The sequence below is a fragment of the Bos mutus genome, chromosome 13, assembly GCF_027580195.1.
Source record: "Bos mutus isolate GX-2022 chromosome 13, NWIPB_WYAK_1.1, whole genome shotgun sequence".
In the NCBI taxonomy this organism is placed as follows: Eukaryota; Metazoa; Chordata; class Mammalia; order Artiodactyla; family Bovidae; genus Bos; species Bos mutus.
Genome location: NC_091629.1, coordinates 11402235 through 11428468, shown reverse-complemented (window position 1 = coordinate 11428468; position 26234 = coordinate 11402235). Strand labels below are relative to the sequence as shown.

At 36.1% G+C, this 26234-nt stretch overlaps 1 protein-coding gene across 5 annotated transcripts in view; it reads right to left on the bottom strand.

The window, feature by feature from the left end:
* Window positions 1-26234, bottom strand: part of MLLT10 (MLLT10 histone lysine methyltransferase DOT1L cofactor) — a 207176-nt gene that overhangs the window by 33639 nt on the left and 147303 nt on the right. For all 5 annotated transcript variants that reach the window (XR_011466442.1, XR_011466443.1, XM_070380988.1 and 2 more), the window contains exons 12-13: window positions 24072-24116; window positions 23199-23231 (exon numbers count right to left, since the gene is read on the bottom strand). Coding sequence is in view for 3 of the 5 variants with exons in the window: in XM_070380988.1 (XP_070237089.1) it covers window positions 23199-23231; window positions 24072-24116 (78 nt within the window). In the remaining 2 variants the exon portion in view is untranslated. The remainder of the gene's footprint in view (window positions 1-23198; window positions 23232-24071; window positions 24117-26234) is intronic.

The window sequence follows — 26234 nt, the reverse complement described above, 5'->3', positions numbered from 1 at the left end:
AAGCAGAGACACTACTTTGCCAACAAAGGTCCATCTAGTCAAGGTTATGGTTTTTCCAGAGGTCATGTATAGATGTGAGAGTTGGACTACGAAGAAAGCTGAGCGCTGAAGAATTGATGCTTTTGAACTGTGGTGTTGGAGAAGACAGTCCCATGGACTGCAAGGAGATACAACCAGTCCATCTCCAGTCACCCAAGAGATCAGTCCTGGGTGTTCATTGGAAGGACTGATGTTGAAGCTGAAAGTCCAATACTTTGGCCACCTGTTGCGGAGAGCTGACTTACTGGAAAAGACCCTGATGCTGGAAAAGACCCTGACGCTGGGAAAGACTGAGGGCAGGAGGAGAAGGGGATGACAGAGGATGAGAGATGGTTGGATGGCATCACCGACTCAATGGACATGGGTTTGGGTGGACTCCGGGAGTTGGTGATGGACAGGGAGGCTTGGCGTGCTGCGGTTCACGGTGTCGCAAAGAGTCGGACATGACTGAGTGACTGAACTGAACTCAAGTGGGTGTGAGAGTGGTAAACAGCATTCACTGAAGCAGGAACAGCAACTGAGAGCGCCCAGCACTTGTTACTACGTGTAGGTCACTGTGCTAGCACAACAGACCAATGAAGTACTATTACTCCCATTTTACATATGAGCAAACAAGTTTAAGGAACTGAACTAACCTGTTTAGTGACCTAGTAGATGGTGGAACCAAGAGTCAAATTCATACAGCCATTGGACTTTACAACTGAAACCACTTCCTAAATACATGTTTGAGGTTCAGGTTGAACATCACAGTCTTTGAGATGCCTACGGGACACAGAAGGCCTAGATGGTCTAGAAGAGAATGTAGGGAGTCTGAAGCTTAGCAGAAAAATCAGGTCTAGAGATACAAGGATGTCAGAAGATGTCAGGTCTAGAGATACAGGAGTCAGAAGGATGACAAAGATAGAATAAACATGAAAACTCAAAAAGGCTTTCTGCTGGCCTGCTAACTATAGTTCATATTAAGACACACAGAAACTTCACATTAAAAAGCCTAGATTTCTATTTTCTTCTAAAAAACCTGAAGTTCTGTTCACACTGATAATGTATCCTCATTCATTTATGTCACCTACTTGGCTTCGTTAAGTAACTGATTATAACAACTGTGATATGGACACTGGTCAAAGGCAAGGAATGGAAAAATGAGATCACCCAAAGAAGTTCTCAGTGTGATCAAGAGAAGAAGATTAAAGACAGGACCTAGGGAACATTACCATTTAAAGGGTAGTTTTAACATTCAACAAATATTGAGGTACTAATTATTTGAAAAGGCATTGAAGACAGCAAAGAGCACAAAGGAATTCTTCCTTGCAAGAACCCAGTCTCACAGCAGAGCTAGTAAGTACTCATAAGCCACTAGATACAGGAGGGAAACACTAAGTACCAGAAGGTCATAGGAGATGAAAAAGTACAGAGGAACAGAGTGGGGTAGAAGAGTTCCAGAGAGAAGTACTTGAACTCAAAATTTAAGTTTTAGGGTAAAAATACCTTAAAAGGTAGAGTGCTTTTTTAAATTATCATAAAGCATAATATACATGGAATCTCCAGTTACCAAATCTAAAAGACAAAAGTGAGCTGGAGGCAGAAGGCTGAAATCACAAGAGCACAAGTTTTCACCTGAGACAAAAGTACAGGCTCTCCCAAGCATGTGATCTCAACTTTCTGAGCCTCTATAATGTTCTTTGCTATAAAACCAAGATAATAGCTACCTTAAAGGTTTTTATTTTAGAATATCCATGTAAAGTCTCTAACAATGCCTAAAGCACAGTTAAGTCAGGAAAGTACTGTATTTTAATTGTCAGGTCCTCTAAAGTCCCTGTTGTTGTTGCTTAGTTGCTAAATTGTATCTGACTCTTAGAACTCCTTGGATTGTAGCCCACCAAGCTCCTCCATGGGCTTTCCCAAGCAAGAATCCTGGAGTGGGTTGCCATTTCCTTCTCCAGGGGATCTTCCTATCCCAGGGATTAAAACCATGCCTCTTGCATTGGCAGGCAGATTCTTTACCACTGAGCCACCATGGAAGCCCCAAATGTCCCCACTACACTTTGAAAACTACAAATACCATTATCACTGCAATGGTATATCATGAAAGTATAATACCAAAAAGCAAAACTGTGGTGTTTGAGGATCTTCAATCTCTAAACTTAAGTCTATTTTCATACTGCATTAGCATGTACTTAAATGGGAAACTGCACAGCTAAATAGGCAGCAATCACACTTTGAAACTAGTGTTCAGGTTATTGCAATAAAATGGAACAAATCAAAATTTTCCTTTCTTATCAAATCAGGAAAGCATGGAATTCTGAGTGTTTTTTGAAAATGAAGCTCACTTGCTTACCTCAACTCTCTCATACATCAGGTATTATGGTTCAGCATTATCACTAAGACCTCTAAATCTTTTTTTCCGAAAGCAAATGATCCTCTTTAGATTGTTCTGTACTTGTTTTCTGTTTAACTTCACTCTATTTCCATCTTTTACAAGCTATATGCTATTTTAATCCAAATCAAGGTGACATTCATCAAACTAAATAGACCTGAATCCTGCAATGCACAAACTCTAGGAAAATACCCTGAAATTCACCTGTTCAAGACAGAATAAGAAACAAAGATGCAGAATGACAAAGAGAGTGGCAGTAACATACTGATTCGTTTATCCATCCAAGAAATATTTATTTCATATGTGCTAAAATATAGCCACTATGCTAGGAGCAGGGAATAAAGTAGGGAACACGACAGAAAAGATCTCTGCTCTCCAGGAATATACAAACTAACCAGGGAGGCAGACATTAAAACAAACACATGACTATAAGCTGTGCCAAGTGCTCTGATGGAAGAGAAAAGGGTGCCATCAAAGTGAAAAATTAAGAAGCAGAAAAAATGATACACCAAGACCTAAAGGTTAGGTACATAGTTAACTGAACAAAGAGTGAAGGAGAAAAGCTTGTTCAAAAGACAACACATACTTATTGTTAATAATTTTAAATAAATGTGAAAGCAGGAAAAGAAACTTTTAAATATATTTTTAAAAAACATTAATTTATATATTTAATATAATTATATATAATTAATGCATATAATACAATACACTATAATATATAACATATTATAATGAAATATAAACAATCTCCTCCTCCTCCTCCTCCTAAGTTGCTTCAGTCATGTCCAACTCTGTGCGACCCCATAGATGGCAGCCCACCAGGCTCCCCTGTCCCTGGGATTCTCCAGGCAAGAACACTGGAGTGGGTTCCATTTCCTTCTCCAATGCATGAAAGTGGAAAGTGAAAGTGAAGTCACTCAGTAGTGTCCGACTCTTAGCGACCCCATGGACTGCAGCCTACCAGGCTCCTCCATCCATGGGATTTTCCAGGCAAGAGTACTGGAGTGGGGTGCCATTGCCTTCTCCGATAAACAATATATTTAACATTAAAATATTAATTTATATATTTAATATAATTATGTACTTTCTATATTTAATATAATATTAATTTATATATTTAAATATTATTATATATTTTCAAACTTTTCAGTACATAGCTTACAGTTGTGCTGTATACAGCTGCCTATATACTGGATAGAGAATTTTAATCCTTTTATTAACTTACCATACACATTTTTGGGTTTCATTATATTTCAAAATGTTTTATATCATTTTGATATCAATTGAATATTGCAGAATTGACCTGATTTTACAATATTCCACAAATATTTATGTGCCTTATATGATCAGATGCAATATGTGCTGCTAAACACACTACAAAAAAAGAAAACAGATACTATCCTTGCACTCATGGAGCTTACAGTGACAGATCCACACATTAAATAATCACACAACTATTAGTGCTATGATGAAAAAGTAGAATGTGCTACGACAGAATATGAAGGGTAACTTAATTAAGATTCACAGTACAAAAAAAAAAAAAAAAAAGGATCAGCAGTAAAGAGCAGAAATCCTTAGGGGTGGTCTCTATTTTTACTTGCCAAGAATTCATTCCCATTTCTTTTTCAAACAGCACCCTATTTTCCATTAGGGATATACTCCTGGCCAGGGATGAATATGTGATCTAACCTGATGTGGAGCGTTTCTGCGGGGAACTTACACCTTTAACACATGCCCACCACGGCAGAGAATGGTCAGACCTAAGTTAGTCTAATACTACTAGTAGTCTATTAGGTTCTTGTTCACCTGGCCCTGGAAACTACTGTTTCTCTCCTCCCAAAGGTTTTGGATGAGGTTTTTCTACTAATTCTCTGTGCGGTATAATAAGCAAAGAAACAAGATACTCAAAAATGAAGCTAGAATCCAGCCCAAGAACAAGTTCAGGTAGAACTCTGCAGGCAATAAACGACTTGCCAAAATCACAGTAATGGAAAACTATTAAAGCATTTTAACCTAGAGAGTAACAAGATCAGAATAGTATTTTTTAAAGATCACTTTGAATATAATGCGAATGCCTTAAAAGACAATAGAAGGGGACTTGCCCAGTGGCACAGTGGATAAAAATCCACTTGCCAATGCAGGGCACATCGGTTCAAAGCCTGGTCCAAGAATTCCAAGTGCTGTGGACAAACTAAGTCCGTGTACACAATCACTGAGCCCACATGCTGCAACCACGGAAGCCTGTGTGCCTAGAGCTCGGGCTCCGAAGCAAGAAAGGCACTGCAATGAACAGCCTGCACACCACAACAAATAGCAGCCCCCATTCACTGCAACGAGAGAAAGCCCACACAAAGCAACAAAGACTCGACAGAGTCAAAAATGATTTTTTTTAAAACAGACAACAGAAGAGTGGAATCAGGGAGCTAACTTTAATCACTGCAATACTTGAGGCCAAAGATTTTATTTATCTTAAATCTGGTGAGAATTATGCAATGAGCGAACCAGAGGCTCAGGACTGAGTCTCAAGGAATTTCAACACCAAATCAGGATGAAAGGGAAGCCACAAGAAAACTAAAAACAAATGGTCAAAACAGTAGGACAACCAAGCTAAGGCAAGAAGAGAAGGGGAAGTGATGTAAGATGATCATGAAAAAAGAAAAGTGAAAATACCCATCTGAACTTGGCAATGTGAAAGCTATTTCCGACCTAAGTGTAGTAGTAGTTGCAGAAAGAAGCCAGTATGAAGTGGGTTAAAAAAACAAAAATCAATCAATCAATGGGGGAATTTGTTTCTGTCAATGAGGGAGATCAGGCAATGTAAAAATCTTTCTGATTAAAATTACCTAAAAATGAATAGTTGAGCCTAAAGAAAGAAAAAAACCTTAGGGGCCAAAATGAAGAGGAAAAGCTTTAATAGCTGCCCTAGAGCAGCCTCTGTCCGAAACCTAGGAGCTTGGCTTTAATGCTCACAAGGAAAGAGATAAACCTTGAGTCTCCAATGGAGGAAAAGCTGAAATTGATAAGACCTTGTTTATATAGTTTAGACTTTACAACGGCTAGACTTTGAGGGGAAAGTTAAGCTATTCTTTCCCAACTCCACCCCCAAAAGACTCTCACAAAACACAAAACCCCAAAATCACAGCATACACAGGGAGAAAAAAGTTTATCCAATTTGATCTCAGCTTTGAATAAAGGATGGAAAATCAGCCTTGAGATTCAAATAGGTTGACAGCCTTGTCTTCAAATAGGTTTGGGGGTTTGAATTCACACCATGTTCCTGGTCTGGTAAATCCCAAACATTAAATTAACATAAGAAGGGGTTAGGCAGTCTTGTCACTCTCTGAAGGGATACATCCTCAACTCAGAATAGAAAATGAGCTTGCAAAACAAAATTAGAAAACAAGGGAAGAACAATCCTCTTTCTCACAAGTTAGCATATATAAACATTAAAATTTGACTGTCTTCTAAGAACCTTAGAAAATAGAACCAGCAAATAAGGATTAGGACACAAAGATTCCAAATGATTAAAAACCTAAGAAAAGGAATAAAAAATGAGAGAAAGAACAACATTCTATAAGAACCTGGGATTATCCTGCTGTGATAAGCAGAATTTGAAAGATGTTTCCCAAGTTCCCCCTCTCCTGGTTATTCAACCAAACACTAATCTAGCAACTGTTCTGAAGACACCTGGCAGATTGAATTAAGGTACTGATCAGCTGAACTTAAAATAGGTACATTATCTGGATATGAGGATGAGCCCAGTGTAATCAAATGAGCCCTTAAAAACCAAGGAAGGGCAGGATAGCCAGTGGGAGATGTAGAAGAGAAAGCAAGAGAAATGCAGCAGAAGGGAAAGTCAAAAGAGATTCTAAGTATGAAAAGGACTCAAACCATCACCTAGGGGCACATATGCAAGGATGAGCAAGAAGCCTCTAGGAGCTAAGGGAGGCCCTCAACTGACCAGTATCAGGTAGTGAGGAAGTATTAAAAGAACAGTGGAGACCTATAAGAAGGACATGGAGCCATCTTAAAGGGCTCCCAATGGCTAACTGTGAACAATTTGAGCACCACAACAAAGGGATTATAATCCATACAAATCTGTAAGTCCACAGTGAAATAGACTGAAATGATGAAATTCCTCAACATTCTGATGAGGAATGACTTTAATTTACAGTCTTTCATTTCAAACTCATGCCCATCGAGTTGGTGAAGCCATCGAACCATATCATCCTTTGTTGTCCCGTTCTCTTCCCGCCTTCAATCATTCCCAGCATCAGGGTCTTTTCCAAGGAGTCAGTTCTTCACATCAGGTGGCCAAAGTATTGGAGTTTCAGCCTCAGCATCAGTCCTTCCAAAGAACACCCAGGGCTGATCTCCTTTAGGATGGACTGGTTGGATCTCCTTGCAGTCCAAGGGACTCTCAAGAGTCTTCTCCAACACCACAGTTCAAAAGCATCAATTCTTTGGCACTCAGCTTTCTTCACAGTCCAACTCTCACATCCATACATGACCACTGGAAAAACCATAGCCTTGACTAGACGGACCTTTGTTGGCAAGGTAATCTCTCTGCTTTTCAATATACTATCTAGGTTGGTCATAACTTTCCTTCCAAGGAGTAAGCGTCTTTTAATTTCAAAATCACTACAGATGGCAATCACCATCTGTAGTGATTTTGGAGCTCAAAAAAATAAAGTCTGACACTGTTTCCAACGTTTCCCCATCTATTTCCTATGAAGTAATGGGACCAGATGCCATGATCTTCGTTTTCTGAATGCTGAGCTTTAAGCCAACTTTTTCACTCTCCTCTTTCACTTTCATCAAGAGGCTTTTTAGTTCCTCTTCATTTTCTGCCATAAGGGTGGTGTCATCTGCATATTTGAGGTTATTGATATTTCTCCCAGCAATCTTGATTCCAGCTTGTGCTTCTTCCAGCCCAGCTTTTCTCATGAGGTACTCTGCATATAAGTTAAATAAGCAGGGTGACAATATACAGCCTTGATGTACTCCTTTTCCTATTTGGAACCAGTCTGTTGTTCCATGTACAGGTCCAACTGTTGCTTCCTTACCTACATATAGGTTTTTCAAGAGGCAGGTCAGGCGGTCTGGTATGCCCATCTCTTTCAGAATTTTCCACAGTTTATTGTGATCCACACAGTCAATGGCTTTGGCATAGTCAATAAAGCAGAAATAGATGTTTTTCTGGAATTCTCTTGCTTTTTCGATGATCCAGCGATGTTGGCAATTCTCTGGTTCCTCTGCCTTTTCTAAAACCAACCTGAACACCTGGAAGTTCATGGTTCGCGTATTGCTGAAGCCTGGCTTGGAGAATTTTGAGCATTACTTTACTAGTGTGTGAGATGAGTGCAACTGTGCAGTAGTTTGAGCATTCTTTGGCTTTGCCTTTCTTTGGGATGGGAATGAAAACTGACCTTTTCCAGAGCTAAATTCTTAAAAACAAGAAAGAAAAAACCAGACCAGGTCCATTAAAAAAGAAAAACCCACAAAGAATTCCTAAAATTTAAAAACACATTCACTAAACAGAAACAATAATAGAGTAAAGAAATTATGAGTGAACAAAAAGTGCTAAAGAAATTAAATAGATATAGCACACAGAGATTAACAAGTGGAGATTATAAAAGAGAGGGTAAGGAATATGAAAGGTGAAAATCTTAAAAAAGTCCTCAAGAACAGAAAGAATAGGAAGAGTAATAATTTGAGATATAATGGTTACAACTGGGTCCAGAACTGACAATAGACACGAATTCTCTCAATGAAGAAGCACAGAAGATCTTAAACAGGGGTATGCATGGAAAACGGTCTGAAGCTTAGGCACACAAATAGGAAAGGGATTAAAAGAGAGTCTGGGTGTTTTTTCAAGAGGAAAGACTAGAGCATGTTTAGATGTAGATGGTCAAAGATAAGTGATAGTGAAAGAGAGGGTAAAGAAACTAAAATGATAAGGTCTCACTGTCATAAAATGACGGCATAAAAAGGATAGATGAGATCCAGATCACAAGTAAGGATTAGCCTTTGACTGCAAGAAGGACTGGAGAGAAAGAAAAGAAGATGGATACAAATCAAGCACAGTTGCAGAACTGGGTGTTGAGAGATCAAGGTTTTCCTGGGAATAAAAGACAAAGACATCTACTACAGTGGGGACAGGGAAAGGGGAGGAAGAACTAAAATACCATGGCAAAAATTGAGAGGTTCCCAGTGATGTGTACTAGTGTTGCCAAGTAATGTAAATGTTACTCAAGGCTAATATCAGGAACCTAAACACTTAGCTCAGATGAAGTATAAAAATACAGGTAGTCAGGTTAATGAAGGAAAGTACTAAACTAAGAAGAGATAAGACACACCGAAACTGGTATCAATCATAAGCCTAGATGAGAAACATCATGAAGTTCATCACACAGTGATTTATTTTTTAATTTCTTTACCTTAATAAAAAAGAAGGTATAGTAGGAAACAAAAATTGTCCAGTAAAATGAAGATCATAATCTTATTAGATGTGGCAGCTGTTAAAACAATTATTCATTCTTCATGAAAGATTTTTTGTTATTTAAATAAAAACATAAAAATAACAACATTCAATTTTAGAAAGTGAAGACAAGGAAAAAACTACTCTCAAATCTTTAACATAGTTACTATAATTATGTCTAATATTTTATTCTCTATATTTCTGACTCTTCCAACTAGAATCTGAGCACCAAGAAAACAAGAATCATAAGAAATTGACAGTCTTTTACCATAGAGTCATTATTTATGCGTAATAATACACAACTTGTTGTTCTGGGTTTGATGTCTGGGAAAATATATCCTGGATATATCCAGAAAATATATCCAGGATATATTTTCAAGTTATTAGATAAACTTCCTAAATAAAACTCAATGATCAAATCTAGGTGATACTGTAAGAAATAAGGTATAATTTTCACATTCCCAATACTTTCACTTTTCCTCTATGATAAATATCCCTGTAACTCTAGTCTTTTCATATGTTGTACCATTTCCTTAGAAAAGTAATCACTTCTATTTAGTCCTTTGCGATGTCCTTAAGAAGCACTTCATAGTTAAGAGTCCATGTTTTAGAATTCTTTCCTTTCTTGATATTTCTACATTTTCCCTATAATGTGTCCAGATGAGAATTTTTTCTTCACTCTTTTTTCTTTGGCACTCCAAGGGCTGTTTCAATCTAAGACCTCATTTTTTTTTTTTTTTTTAAGAAAGTTTATCTCCATTATTTCTTCACATTATTTCCTCTTCTACATTCTTTCTCTGCCTTTCTGGGGCTCCTGTTATCTAGATTCTACTTCTATCCTCCTTGTTGTTCAGTCACTCAGTCGAGTTCGAATCTTTGTGACCCCATGGGCTGTGTGTAGCACGCCAGGCTTCCCTGTTCTTTTTTAATTTTTTTATACAGATCCTTTCCATCTTTCTACAGATTTCCTTAATCTGACCTACCTATTAATTATTCTCTTCCTTGGCTTTATGCGTTGCTATTTATTCCATATATGGTGTTCTTTATTTTAACCATTATAATCTTCCATACCTAAAATTTCTATCTCTTTTTATAATGTTTTCTTAGTTTAAAATTATTTCCTCTCACATGTTTTATATGTTTATTACACTGCTTTGGTCTCTCTCCATAGTTCCGTTAAGGACTGATCTGGGGAAGGTCAGATTCTTAGGTCTCCTAAATCTTCACACACCTAGAAACAACTTTCAATATGAGCTTTCTAATTTGGAATAAAAATATTAGTTGCTTCTAATACTTTTGGAGCATGATGCATGCTCCACAAGCATCATGAAGAAAAATCTGAGAAGCATAATTCCAAATATTTAGCTGTTATTACATGAATATACTATTCTATCAGGAACAGGTATATACATCAATCCACTCCAAGTAGCTACACTTTAAGCATCAGGTAAAATGTTCCATTCTCTGGATATCTCGTTCCCTCAGATGAAAGTAATTTCCTCTGACCTTGAACTCTTATTATACTATAGATCATTTAAGAAGTTATAACTATTATCTGGAAATTATTTATATACACAGTTCTTTTCCTTAGATTTTATGTTCCCAAAACAAAGGTCCATATAGTCAAATTTTCCAGTATTCACGTATGGATATGAGTTGGACCATAAAGAAAGCAGAGCACCAAAGAACTGATGCCTTCAAATCGTGGTGCTGGAGAAGAGAGTCCCCCGGACTGTGAGGAGATCAAATCAGTCAATTCTAAAGGAAATTATGAATATGCACTGGAAGGACTGATGCTGAAGTTTCAATACTTTGACACCTCATGTGAAGAGTCAACTCACTGGAAATGACCCTGATGATGGGAAAGATTGAAGGCAAAAGCAGAAGGGGGAGGCAGAGCATGGAATAGTTAGATAGCATCATCGACTCAATGGATATGAATGTGAGCAAACTCTGGGAGACAGTGAAAGACAGGGAAGCCTGGCACGCTGCAGTTCATGGGGTCACAAACAGTAGGACACAACTTAGCGACTGACAACAATAACAAAGGCAGGACCCACTTGCAGTATATACTTATTTCCCCAAAGCAACTAACCAGGATCTTAGATATAGAAACAATATATACCTGCCAAATGAAAAACAACCAAGACACTCCTGAGAAGGAATGTTTAATACTGCAGATACTCACAGCCTGCAAGATTTGTTTTATTAATATGTACAACTGATGTTTTCAGGAGAGAGAAAAGGATAGAGTAGATGCATACGTTAATTGGTTTAGAGTAGTAGATTCAGAATATACATGCTTATTCTCAACCATTCCAGAAGTAACACATAGATACATTATAGAATCAGAGAATTGTTACAAATCAGAGAATATGGTCTCAGATTCTTCTTTCTCTCAGTGAGAGAGAAGTGTCACAGATGTAGAAAATAGCCTTTAAAAAAATCAAAGACTTAGGTAGGCTTCTAAATCTTGACAGGTAAATAGTTTAAGGGATCTTAGAACCCAACATACCATGTCTTAACAAATTCAAACAAATACAATAAGAACACGATCAGTTCTTCATCCCATCAACCATCCACATTTATGGAGAATTCCTTTCAGTTATCATTTCTGTGACTACAGGTCTCTAATGCTGCTTTATATGGGAAGGCTCCCAAGCTACATTAGGATTATTAATTTAACACTATTATCTATTTTAGAACCATGCTTGAGTTTGGTACATACCTATGAATTTAAGTTCCTGCTCTGTTAGTATAAAACTGTCAACATTGTCTAAAGAAAGGACACACTTTAATTTTGAATTTTTAATAAACCAATTCCTAAAAACTACCATGACAGACAAGTTGAAAAACTTAAGACTTATGAGAAGGAAAAATCAGTACAGTTAAAGTCAAAACAGGAAGAGGTTAGTAATTATATATTTATTTTTCACTAAAATAAAAAGGTAGCACTCTAAATAAAGGTATTATCAAATAGCAGCATCATTTAAAATAAATTCTTATAAATTCATGTCCATTTATACTAATTCCTTCAATGAGAACTTTTCAGATTCTTTTTCTCTTGTAGTTTCAATGAAATGCTTATACATTTCACTTTGTAAATAAGATGCATACTGCAAATGACTTTTAGCCCCAGTGGCTGATTCACCACTCATATATTAATATCCTTATGTGTTTATCACTTAAAAGTCTTGAACAGCCATCTTTCAGGTACTTACAGAGATCCGCAAAGTAGCCTGGATGGCTACTTTGAGTAGCCTAGCTTTGAGATGGAAAAAGTCTTACTGTTTTATCTGTAATATATATCTTATATTACTTAGCAAGGCTATATAGTAATTAGTTAAATTCCCTCCTCCTTAGGAACAAATACCGAAATCAACAGCAGTATTTGTTGTATCTTGGGGTGTAACAATTTACTGTATAAAAATAACATACCAACTAATTCGGTAAGAAGGAAAAACAAGTCTATTGTGATGAAAAAGAAATTAGATCTAGAATGATCTAGATCCACTATTCTCAGTCTCCACACTATTCACACCAACAGCTTCTCCCATCAGCGATGCCTCATTACACATAGTTAATCTCAGATGATTCACAGAGGGACTGGGGAACGGTTCTGTCTGGGAACTACTCATCCCTGTTCTCAGATCTCTACCTCAATCCTGCCTTGAAAGAAGAAGGGGACATTTATGAAGAGAAAAAAAATCTAGTTTCCTACAAATCATTCTGAATAAACCTGAGAAGGCAATGGCACCCCACTCCAGTACTCTTCCCTGGAAAATCCTATGGACGGAGGAGCCTGGTAGGCTGCAGTCCATGGGGTTGCTACAAGTAGGACACGACTGAGCGACTTCCCTTTCACCTTTCACTTTCATGCACTGGAGAAGGAAATGGCAACCCACTCCAGTGTTCTTGCCTGGAGAATCCCAGGGACGGGGGAGCCTGGTGGGCTGCCATCTATGGGGTCACACAGAGTCGGACACAACTGAAGTGACTTAGCAGCAGCAGGATCCTGTTCTTGAGAGAGAATATTCCCCCCAAATCAATTAGCATTCATATTATTCTCAATCCTATAGCAGATATCTATGAATAACTGGTTGACGTTACTTTGTCTCCTCCATCAAATGAGATTTGTTTAATAAGCATGGTTGTGACAAACTATAAGCACCATAATTAAGGGAATTTAAAACCTTAGTAAATGGGGCACTGAAATCAATTACCAATATTACTGTGGTGAAAACAGATCTAAGCTCTTTAGCTACTTTAATCTACTATTTCAAAATTATATTAAAAGTGAGATTTGAAGCTAAACAAATGAAGCAACTCTACTTTTGCAGCAAAGAACCAAGTTACTACCCTGACAGAAACAAGATGGCCTAATGCAAAAGCTTAATTTCTCAAGAAAATAAACACATTACAGAAATATATAAAACCTATTCAAGGACTATGTAGCAACTGACAATAATTTATTCATTCAACATTCATGGAGAGTCTACTAGATGATAAGTTAAATACCAGTGAAATAAAGAGTAAAATCCACTGCCTATGCTACATGGCTTTACAGTCTAGTAAGGCAGAAAAACTATAAACAAACAAATAATTAAACCACCTAGAAAGCACTAGAGCAAAATCACGCTTTAAATAGGATGATGAAAATCAGGCTGATGATGTGCTAGGTTTTAACTGGACTATGAAACTAAACTGCAATCCTGTATACACAGTACTTGTTTCATCATTATTTTAAGTATACTTGCCAGATGAAATCTAGAGGTTAAACTTAGACTTCAGTAATATCATAAAATCTAAATTCTATCACTCAAGCTAGCTAGTTCCAAGGTACCACCATGAAACAAAATGTTATGAAATACAAGGCACTTAACTTCACAGACACCTATTTAAAATTTACCCCCCACCTAGCCCCATTGTTTTTTGAGCAAACTCCAGGAGATAGTGAAGGCCAGGGAAGCCTGGCGTGCTACGGTCCATGTGTTGCAGAGTCAGATATGACTTACTGACTGAACAACAATACTGTTGCTCAAAGCCGTCAAATGACTATTTTTTTTGCCTTTCCAAACTGCCTTAAAAGTTTCCAAAATTTACTAAAAGGCTTTTACATTCTGTCTTTCTCCTATCTATTCAATTCTCTTTTTCTGTTAGGACAATAATTTTAATATTATTTCAACTCAACTTTCCTAAATTTCTCTCATCAAACAGAATTCATCCTACTTGAGGCTATTTTTAAAATATATATTTTGGCAAAGTGCTTTCCTAAAAGTAATTTTCTTTGTATTGATGATATTCTTACTTCCTTATCGAAAAACACCAATTTCAAAAGTTTATGGAATATTTTACACATTTTCAAAAACTCACCATGATTATTAAGTCCTAAGATCTTCTATGAGAAACAGCAAATCAAGAAATACGCTTAAAATTCAAAATGACTATTCAACATACAATATGTCCTTGGTGCTTATACTTTCATTAGTTTTTCAAAGCAAGTCTTACAGAAATAGCAAATTTTAATTTTATAAAGTTCTGTATAACAAGACATTTTGAGATGTATCAATGCTAGAGGGTGAATAAAGTAATCCAGTTTAATGCTTCAGAATCTCAGCATTCTAACAGAAGAGTTTATGGGTTTTTTTTTATCCCCCTCCACAAATGTGAGACAAGTATGACTAAGATACAGATTACAGAAACAAAAACAATTGTCTGGAACAGCAGTAGAAACAGAATGAAGAAAGCATTAGACCACCAGGTACACCAGAAGTGCAAGGTGTTTTGGTTTTAGTTAATGTCAACAGACGGGGAAAAAAATTTCAGGAGATAAATCTACGCTGAGTTTTAAATTCTACTTTCTTTAGATAAAAATAGATGGAAGGTCATACCAGCAGATACAACCAAAGTTTAAATCACTGATTTTGCAGAGAGCAGTCTATCAGGAAACTGACTAGGATATACTCATGCCACAAGAAGTAGGAGAGAAAGGTGAGCCTGGAGAGGCAGGTGAGTCCAGGAAAAACTTCTTATGCCTTGTTAAGGACTATGAATTTATCCCATCAACACCAGGATTTAAGTAACACAGTGACATGGTCAAATCTGCATCTTTAAAAAAAGATCTGAGATCAATAATCTAACTTTCTATCTTAAGAAATTAGAAAAAGAGCAAATGAAATTCAAAGTAAGCAGAAGGGGAAAAAAAAGCAGAAATATAATAAAGAACAGGAAAACTATAAAGGAAATTAATGAAACCACAAGTTGGTTTAAAAATACACAAAACTGCTAAATCTCCGGCTAGACTGACAAAGGAAAAGACTCATATTACTATAATTAGGAATAAAAGGGACTTTACTACACATCTTATGAAAAAAATTTTTTAAAGGATTATAAAGATAATATTATGAATAACTATATGCCAACAAATTTAAAAATCCAGATGAAATGGGCAAATTCTTAGAAACATCCAAAATACAAAAACTGACCCAAGAAGATATAATTTTTCTAAAAAAAAAAAAAAACAAACACACACACACACAAAACAAATGCCCAATAAAAACATAAAAAGATGCTAATTCATGCGTCGTAAGGGAAATGTAAATCAAAACCAAAATAAGGTACCATTTTACATCTACTTGGATGGCTATGGAAAAAAAAAAAAAAGGAAGAAGTAGTCTTGGTGAGGAGGTGGTAAAATTGGAACCCTCGTGTACTGCTAATGGAAATGTAAAATGGTACAGCTGCTGTGGGAAAGAGTTTGGTAGTTCCTCAAAAAGTCACCATAATGAACCAGCAATTCTACCCTACAAACACACACAAGACAAATAAAATTAAACCAATATGTTCACACAAATACTTGTGTGAAAGTTGAGAGCAGTATCAGTCATACTATTCAAGAAGTGGAAACAACCAAATGTCCATCAACTGATGACTGGATAAACCAAATATGGTATATATCCATATAATGTGTATCATCCAACCATTAGAAAACAAACAAAAAAGAATGAAGTGTTGATATGTGCTATAATGTAGATAAACCTTTTGTTTAAACATAAAAAACATTAAATCAAGTAAAAGGAACCAAACACAAATTCCCTCTATGTGTAATGCCAAAAATAGGCAAATCTATAGAGACAGAACCCAAACTGAGGGACAGATTTCTCTGGTGGCTCAGTGGTGAAGAATCCGCCTGCCAAGGGGGCTTGATCCCTGGGTTGGGAAGATACCCTGGAGAAGGCAATGGCAATCCATGCCAGTATTCTTGCCTGGAGAATCCCATAGACAGAGGAGTGAGCAGGCTACAGTCCATGGGGTTGCAAAGAGTCGGAGACATTTACAGAGACAGAAAATAGATTATTGATTGCCAGGATACAGAGGGGGAAGACAATATACTGGGATTAAGAGATTTATTCTGGTACTGATCACATTGTGAATATGGTTGACCCTCAAACAATATGAATTTGAACTGCATGGGTCCACCTACATGTGAATTTTTTTCAGTAGCAAATACTGCAGTACTACACGATCCTTGGCTGAATTCATGGATGTGAAAATAACTATAGGAAAGAAATCTGTATATGCAGGGCCAACTATAAATTATATGCAAAAATTTTACATGTGAGGAGTGTTAGGGCCCCTAACTCTTGAGATATTCAAGGGCCAACTGTATACCAAAAACATATACTATATACTATAAATGGTTAAAATTGTAACTTTCATATTAAATAAATTTTATCTCACTAAAGATGCTGGGGGAAAAAATAAGATACTGAAGAAGTAGACCAAAAGTCATTTACTCCAAAAAAGGATCAAAGTAGGAAAAAGAAATAAGGGAGTATAATTTTACACATACATGCAAAACAACTAAGCAAAGGAATTATAAACAAAATGCAACGTAGTTGTTAACCATGGGGAATGCAATGGTGAAGAGTATTCAACCGTGCTGGTAACATGCTATCTCTTAAATTGGCAGTAAACTCCTGAGTGCTCAAGTTGAAAAAGGATCTATGAAAATAAGGCAAAATATTAACAGGTGTTGTATCTGTAATAAATTCATAATGTCTGTACTTTTCTATAAATGTGAAATATTTTATAAATTTATTAAAAAGATAAAGGAGAATGATATAATGGAATACAAACAGCTTCAAAACAGAGTGACCAACAATATCTCTGCAATGAAATCAAGTAAGATAAAAACCCGACTCTCTCATGGAATTGGCAATCAGAACAGGTTACCAGTAATTTGAGAGAGAAAAGTTAACAAAAAAGGTACAAAGCCAAAATTATTCAACAAATACATGTACTAGCAAAGTCTAACCTCGGAAATGACTTAAGCAACACCTTCTTAAAGTACACTAGAATAATTGTAAGCAAATATGGTATGCAGAATACTACCCTCCCCCCACAAAAGTACCCATGCCTTAATGTCCACAACCTATGAATGTGTTACCTTAAATGGCACGAGACTACACAAATGTATGTAACTTAAGGACCCAGAGAAGCAGAACTGTCTGGGTCGACCCCACATAACCAGAGTCCTCACAAAGTGTATCTGAGAACCAGACAGACTGAAACATGAGAGACTCCCCCCAAAATTGATGGCTCTGAAGACAGAGATCTCAGGGTAAGGCGAGCAGGCACTCCTCCAAAGCTGGAAAACATAAGGAAACAGATCTTCCTATACAGATTTGAAAAAGGAACAAAGCCTGCCCACACCTTAACAGACCCAGTAAGGTTCATGTCAGACTTCTACAGAACTATAATAAATGTGCATTTTTTTCAGTTTCTGACAATTTTTTAGAACAACCACAGAAAACAAATATAAGAAGAATAAAATGGAATGTAAATTCTTTTTCTTTCCTCCTCTGGTGACAAGTCTCAAGCTTTTTATTGCTTGATGTTCAATATAATGAAGAAGAAAAAATTTTAAAGCTAACATTTGACACCTCATATCCATTAGGAGGGTTACTATTTAAAAAAAGCAAGAAAACAAGTGTTGGCAAGGATATTAAGAAATTGGAACCCTGAACGCTTTTGGTGGGAATGTAAAGTGTGCAGCAACTATGGAAAACGGTATAATAGCTTCTCAAAAATTAAAAATATAACTATGTAAAAAATAAATAAGCCACAAAGATCTATTATACAGCACAGGAAGTATAGCCAATAATGTATTAATAACTTTAATGGGGTGTAACCTATAAACATTCTGAATCACTGTTGTATACCTAAAACTAACAAAATGTTGTAAATTTAAACAAGTATTGCAAATACTTAAATTTTTTAAAATTAAAAACATATAACTATCATAAGCTCCAGCAAGTGCACTTCTGGGTAAAATGAGATACCAAGACTTTTGAACAGCCACATTCAAAGCAGCTTATTCACAATAGCCAAAAGGTGGATGCAACCCAAATATACCTTAACAGATAAATGGATAAGAAGTGGTATGTTCATATGATGCAGTATTAATATTATTCAGCCTCAAAAAGGAAGGAAATTCCAATACATGCTATAACATGGATAAATCTTGAGGATATGAGCCTGAGTGAAATAAGTCAGTCACAAAAAAGATAAATATTATATGATTCTATTCACATAAGGTATCTAGAGTAGTCAAATTCATACACAGTAAAATGGTGGTTGTCAGGGTCTGAGGAGGCAGGGAATGGGGAGCTACGGTTTTATCACTATAGTTTCAGTTTTTGTAACACTGAAAAATTCTGGAGATTGCTTGTACAATACTGTGAATGTATTTAACACTAACTGTACAATTGAAAAAGGTTAAAATGGAAAATTTTGTATTATGTGTATTTTACTACACTTTAAAAAAAGAGACTTGAAAAAAAAACACAAACATATGGATATTTCCAACTAAATCCAAACAACTCTCCTTCAATCCTCCATAGGCTAAATATCAATTCACTAGGTGCCAATTCTACACTTATCTTTACAACTGAAAATATAAGTCCAGAGTGATTCCATAAGGAAAAAAACGACATCAATTTGGAAGGGAAAAAATAAAACTATCGCTATTTGCAGATGGTATGCTGCTATACACTACATTAAGTCCCCTACTATGAACTTTCAAGTTGCAAACTTTGAAAAATGCAAATATGCATTCATATTTGCATGCATGTAAGTTAGTTCACATGTCTGGCATGAACTACTGTACTTTCCAAGGTAAAGTACTCTAAGATTAAAAATTTTTTATTTTTGTGTTTGCTTGTTATTTGTGTGAATTATAAACCTATTACAGCACAGTACTATGTAGCAGACTGTGGTAGTTGGGTACCTAGGCTCACTTTCTTGGGACTTATAAACACACTTAAACTTATAAATGTACTCAGAGAATGGAACTTGTTTAGATGTAGGGGACTTACTGTATAGAAAGCTCTAGATACTTCACCACAAAAATGTTAAAATGAATAAACAAGTTCAATAATGCTGCAGGATATAAAATTAACATACAAAATCAGTCACATTTCTATACACTGATAACAAACTAAACAATAAAACAACCCCACTAACAACTGCATCATAAAGAATAAAATACCCAGGAACAAATTAAATCAAGGAGGTGAAAGATCTCTACACTGAAAAATAAAAGGCATTAATGAAAGAAATCGAAGGCACAAATAATGGAAAGATATTCCATATTTATGAACTGGAAGAATTAATGTTAAAATGTCCATACTACCCAAAGCAAGCTACAGACTCCATGTAATCCATATCAAGATTCCAATGGTATTTTTCACAGAAATAGAAGAAAAAAAAAAATTAAATTTGTGTGGAACCACAAAAGGCCCCAAACAGCAAAAGCAATGAGAAAGAACAAACCTGGAAGCATCATGTACCCTGATTTCAACTATATTACAAAACTATAGTAATCAAAGCAGTACGGTATTGGCATAAAAACAGATATACAGATCAGTGCAACAGAACAGGGAGCCCAGAAATAAACCCAAGCATATATGGTCAAGCTGTGACAAAAGAACCAAGAACATAAAATGGGGAAAGACAGTCTTTGCAATGAATGGCGCTGGGACAACTGGACATACATATGCAAAAAGATGAACCTGGATTTTATAGTCTACACAAAACCCAACTAAAAATGGATTAAAGACTTGAATGTAAGACTTGAAACCATAAAAGTCCTAGAAGAAAACACAGGTGATAAGCTCCTTGATACTGGTCTTGACTATGATTTTTGGATTTGATAACCAGGATCAGCACTCCTAACCCCAGTTGTTTCAGTTGTTCGAGGGTCACCTATATCTGATAAAGGGATAATATCCAAAATACGTAAACAACTCCTACCACTCAAAAGACAAAAAATATCCGACTAAAAAATGGGCAGAGGATCTGAAAACATGTTTTTTCAAGGACAAACAGATGGCCAAGAGACACATGAAAAGATGCTCAACACTGCTAATCAACAGGGAAATGCAAATCAAAACCACAATGAGATATCACATCACATCTGTTAGAATGGCCATTATCAAAAATATAAGAATTAAGTATTAGTGAAAATGTGGAGAAATGGGAACCTGTGTTGTAAGAATATAAACTGGTGAAGCTACTATGGAAAACTGTTTGGAGGTTCTTTTTAAAAAAACAAAACAAAGGCCTAACATGGATCCATTTCTGGGCATTTATTCAAAGAAGACAAAAACACTTAATCCAGAAAAGTATGTGTACCCCCCCATGTCCACTGCAGCATTACTTACAAAACCCAAGACATGGAAACAACCTAAATGTGCATCAGTAGATGGGGTGGAATGGGTAATGGGGGTCAAAAGGTACAAACTTCCAGTTATAAAATAACCCAAGATTTTAAAGAAAATCTGTGTTTACTGTATTACTCCATGACATTAACTTCATGCACCATGCAGAGAAACATGACAATTGCCCCATTAAATTAATATAACCAGTATTTTGTCAGTTACTAATGGCAAAGGATTTCTGTGGCACCTGACACTATTTACTTTTTTAAACCCCGTGTAGTCAAAGCTATGGTTTTTCCAGTAGTCATGTATGAACGTGAGAGTTGCACTATAAAGAAAGCTGAGCACCAAAGAATTGATGCTTTTGAACTGTGGTGTTGGAGAAGACTCTTGAAAGTCCCTTGGACCGCAAGGAGTGAGTGAGTGAGTGAGTGAGTGAAGTCGCTCAGTCGTGTCCGACTCTTTGCAACCCCATGGACTGTAGCCTACCAGGCTCCTCTGTCCATGGGATTCTCCAGGCAAGAATACTGGAGTGGGTTGCCATTTCCTTCTCCAGGGGATCTTCCAGACCCAGGGATCGAACCCAGGTTTCCCGCATTGCAGGCAGACACTTTAACCTCTGAGCCACCAGGGAAGCCCCTGGACTGCAAGGGAGATTCAACCAGTTCATCCTAAAGGAAATCAGTCCTGAATATTCATTGCAAGGACTGATGCTAAAGCTGAAACTCCAATACTATGGCCACCTGACGTGAAGAACTGACTCATTAGAAAAGACCCTGATACTGGGAAAGATTGAAGGCAGGAGGAGAAGGTGACGACAGAGGATGAGATGGTTGGGTGGCATCACTGGCTTGATGGACATGAGTTTGAGTAAACTCCGGGAGTTGGTATGGACAGGAACTCTGGCGTGCTGCAGTCCATGGGGTTGCAAAGAGTCAGACACGACTGAGCGAGTGAACTGAACTGATACTCTTCAAATTTTCACAATACTTCTAGAATAAATTAATAATATTAATTATTAATTATATTAATTACTAATATTCCAGAATTTAAAAAACAAGTCTAAATTTATGTATGCAAACTGAAAATGATGTTTTTATACTTTCCTATCAAAGAACGTTAACGTATTTACTTTACTCTAAAGAATGCTGCTAATCCCCTTTCCTCTGGATACAAATGTTCAAGAGTTCCTTTTTATCTGGAGTATTTATTCTAAGAGCTCACAATTCCAAGTTACACAAGAAAGCAGGAGTTATCTTTTAAATGCACCCATCAATATAATGCTCATTATGGGTTCCCCATCCCAACCACTTCCACCCTCAAATCAACAGTGTCTTTCTTTATTCACCATGTAAGTCTCTTGCTGGCTATACATTTGTAAACATCTTACAATTTAATCCAAATACAATGCAAATCAATGGCAAATTCAACTACATTAGCAAAACTTTATCTTCATGAAGTTAATGAAAATGTGCTGGGAAAACTGCCTGGAATCATACAAACAGTACTGAACAAATAAGTTTGTCAGTTAATGACTAAAAATGAAAATCAACAAAAGGTGACAGTAGATTCAAGAGGTTTATTTTTTTGAACATCAAAAAATTAAGGTTCTTGGAACTGAAGAAACTCAACCATTTTTGCAAAATTTTATCTTAAAAGTAAAAAAAACCTAATGATAGCATTTGCCTTAATATTCTGATTTCAGAATCTAATCCTATAAAAGATTCAAGTCTCCTATAAAAATACTGGTCCCAAATTGGGTATAATCTAAAAGACTTTTTTTTTTTAAGTTGCTTAGTTGTGTCCGACTCTTTGTGACCCCATGGACTATACAGTCCATGGAATTCTCCAGGCCAGGATACTGGAGTGGGTTGTTCCCTCTCCAGGGTATCTTCCCAACCCAGGTCTCCAGGGGATCGGCAGCGGATCATTCGCAATCCAGGTCTCCCATATTGCAGGCAGATTCTTTACCAGTTGAGCCATGAGGGAAGCCCAAGAATAGTGGACAGGGTAGCTTATCCCTTTTCCAGGGATAGTCCCAACCCAGGAATTGAACCGGGGTCTCCTGTACTGCAGGTGGATTCTTTACCAGCTGAGGTACCAGGGAAGCCCACTTATCCTTTGTTTAATCACTCAATGAAACAAGAGAAGTATAATAACAAAAGTATTACGTTTTTAACCCTAAAATAAAATTCACATTCACAGTTGCAAAACAGCAGTTAATTCCTAAAGAAGAAACCAATAATCAACTGCACTGGTAAGAGTTCAAAAGAACCGGGGGCGGGGGTGGGGGGAGTGGGAGAAACATTTGCAAAACTAGAAAAAAGACTTTAATAAAGGAAGAACAACACTATCACCATTTTGCCTTACAAAGAGACAGTAAAAGCCAAACTGATGAACGAAGCTGACCTATTATCTTCCTATAGGCAATCTACAAAAAGTTTCACTATGGTGCTGAACAATTGATTCAGAGCTAGGTTTCATTTCATCAATAGAACATGCAAGCTTTCAATTGGGATTCTCGACAAAAGGCAACCTTTGTAATAAATGAACCACCAGAGAAGATTCTAATAAAACTTACCATTGTGTATTGCATTCAGCAACTCTGAGAAAGCTTTTAAGTAAGGAAAAAAGGACTTCAGGTTAAGATCATTCTCAAACACACAAAAGAAATACACAGGTATAGACTGAATCAGTATAATAAAATCTCAATAAGTCTATCATGTATCATTACTTAAATCATTACAAGTTTGGCTCAGTTTTCACACAGCATGAATTTCTAGATATTGCATTTCATTTGCCAATATATTATCTACTAATTTGTATGCCAGATATAGTCATAATGATGATAAATTTCCTTAGTAATAAATATATGTAAAGCTACTTTTAAAAAGACATTTAGTAGTCTAATGTCTTTCTTGCTGAATGTCAGTTAACAATAAGATACAATTCTATATAGGTAAATCCACCTTTGGTCACACTGAACAATATTTATCATTAAAAAAAAAAACAACCTCATTTTAACATCTAACCTAATCAAACATTCTCATTTCCTAGACTTTAGAACAACAGTCTCAACATATGAAGTGGTCTAAGCAAAAAACGCTATCTAATGCCAATATACATATATGAACATTAAGATTAGTGAAAACCAAAATATTGAAAATATTACTTCACTGGGGAACAAAAGTCACAATTTCGCAACAGAAGCACCATATTAAAAGGCCAGTAATCAACAAAATTTGGTCTCAGTTTCACTGTAATATGGATTCTGAACACAGGACAGACAAAACAGCAAGTTAATCTATCACTGTAGGAGAAACCTACATAATTAAGAACCAACTGCATTTTAGAAAATTAAAACTTAAGGGTTCAGAGGTGGTGTAATATACTAGAAAAAGCACTAGAGTAGAAGTCAAAAAGCCTGGGTTACCAACCCAGTTCGACAACTTACTAGTTGTTGGACAAGCTCCATCATGCCGATACTGCATGGAAATTTCTGTTGGGAGGGAGGAGAAAGGAAATCAGCAAAGAAGTTGCCAGTGACTTAAGGGTAGAAAAGAAAGGGGCCAGAAAAACAGGAAAACATTCATCCCAAGTCTAACTGAGAAAGGCAAATAGAACTGTGTGAACAGAAATTATAAGCCAGTAATTGGGATGTCAGGGGTACAAGGACCAAACAGAATGTAATTCTCACAATCTTAACAAGACAGTGTAGAAATATGTGTGCATGTGTATGTGGGCAAAGAATGAGGAAAAGACATAAGGGCTTACAAATGAATCTGTATAACAAATGTTTTAAGAATAAACAGATACACTACTATGAGGAAGTATAGTTAGGCAATGTGATGAATTTTGTATAATTAGATAATTTTATATAATTAGATGAGAACAATGTATCAAAAATATCTGAATGCTGTATTCAATTAGAAACTGTAATTTAAGTATGAAAATTTAGTTTATATCTGAGCAGAAATCCATTATGACTGTTATGTAAGTTTTATATAACTTACAGTTACGTAAAACTCATTAAACCACACTCAGCTTATTCTCTTGTACCTTTCATTTTTGATGATTATAATGAACAAGCAATTACTTTTATTCCTTTACTCCTCCCTTATGAAGAGAACTAGCAGAGGGTGACATGAGGCAATAAAGCACTGCTAAAAGGAAAATCTGCTCAGAAATCAGGAGTAAATTTCCGTATGATATTCCACATGAAAAAATAATTGATAAAGCCAGGACTAAGGGAAAGCTGTGACTCAAAAGACCTGGTCTACTAATCTGGAAACAACTGTTATTCACATGTGGCCACCACCTCTGGCCAGTTATTTTTAAAGAAGGGATATCTGGGAATTCTCTGGATATTATGTTAACCAAAAACATGACCTGTAGGAACCATGTGTACCAGAGAGCCTTCCAGGCAACCATCATTCACGCATCTACCTCAAAAGTCAAGTCTAATCATGAGCCCACTCTGAATAATTTGAAATTAAAAAGTAAGACAAAGCAATCACTGTAATGTTAAAGAAACTGATATGAGATACAGTTTAAAGATTAATCACTTAGGCCAGTTTAGTTTAAGTCCTTTCCAAATAACCCAAAAAGATGAGCCATTGTGGGAGAATTTGCCGCCTTAATGCTTCATTAACAAATGCAATACAAGTGAGATTTTAAAAGGCAACTGAAGAGATAGACATGCTATGTTCTAGAGAAATGGTATTTGCTTGGAATGGTGCTAAAAATAATCAAAGGACCTTGTGCAGAAAGATTTTGTCAATGGGAAATAAACTGGAATATGGCTACTCTGGCTTTTGATCTAATATTTTTATAGAAAGATAGCCGTAACATAGGGCCAGAAATTTTCATGTCATCAAAGACCCAAAAATATCAGGATTTTCTAAGAAAACAGATTCCAAGGTATTCACTAGTCTTAGCCGTATCCAATATCTTCTTCATTTATAATCCAATATAATCAATGTATACAAAATCATTAACCTAAGTCATTAAGATAGATGTGAATTATGTTCACTAACTGTATCTACTCCTTGGTTTACAGTACTGCATTACTAACTCTACTCTTATGAGTCTATTATAATAATACTTTATATCTTTATGATTCCCTTATTTGCTTACAGAACCAGTCTATTTTTTAATTAAAATATTTTATCAGAAAAAGACTTCTAAGTTTTACTTTACCAATATAAGTAGGTATGACATAAATAGGATCCCTTTCAAAGTTACATGGGCTCAAGTCAAACTTTCATAAACTTCATATTTCAGTAGAAACCAGAAGAAACTTCTAGAGGTGATCTATTCATATTAATAACTTATCTTTGTGATATCTTTTAAGAGCTTAAGAATAAGTATATAGCATCACAACAAAATGACTGCCTTTCCAGAATCTCTTTTTACAGCATTTATTACCACTAAAGAATTACATCACTGAAAGATTTCAGGTATCTTAACTAAAAAAGGTATGACAGCACTCTATTAAAGAACGAGCGACTAAGATTGAAACAAACAAACAAATAGGGAAGAATATACTCTGAAAGGGCAGAGAATGCGCAAAGAAATTAATGCTAACCTATTGACTCTTTATCAGTTAAAGAATACC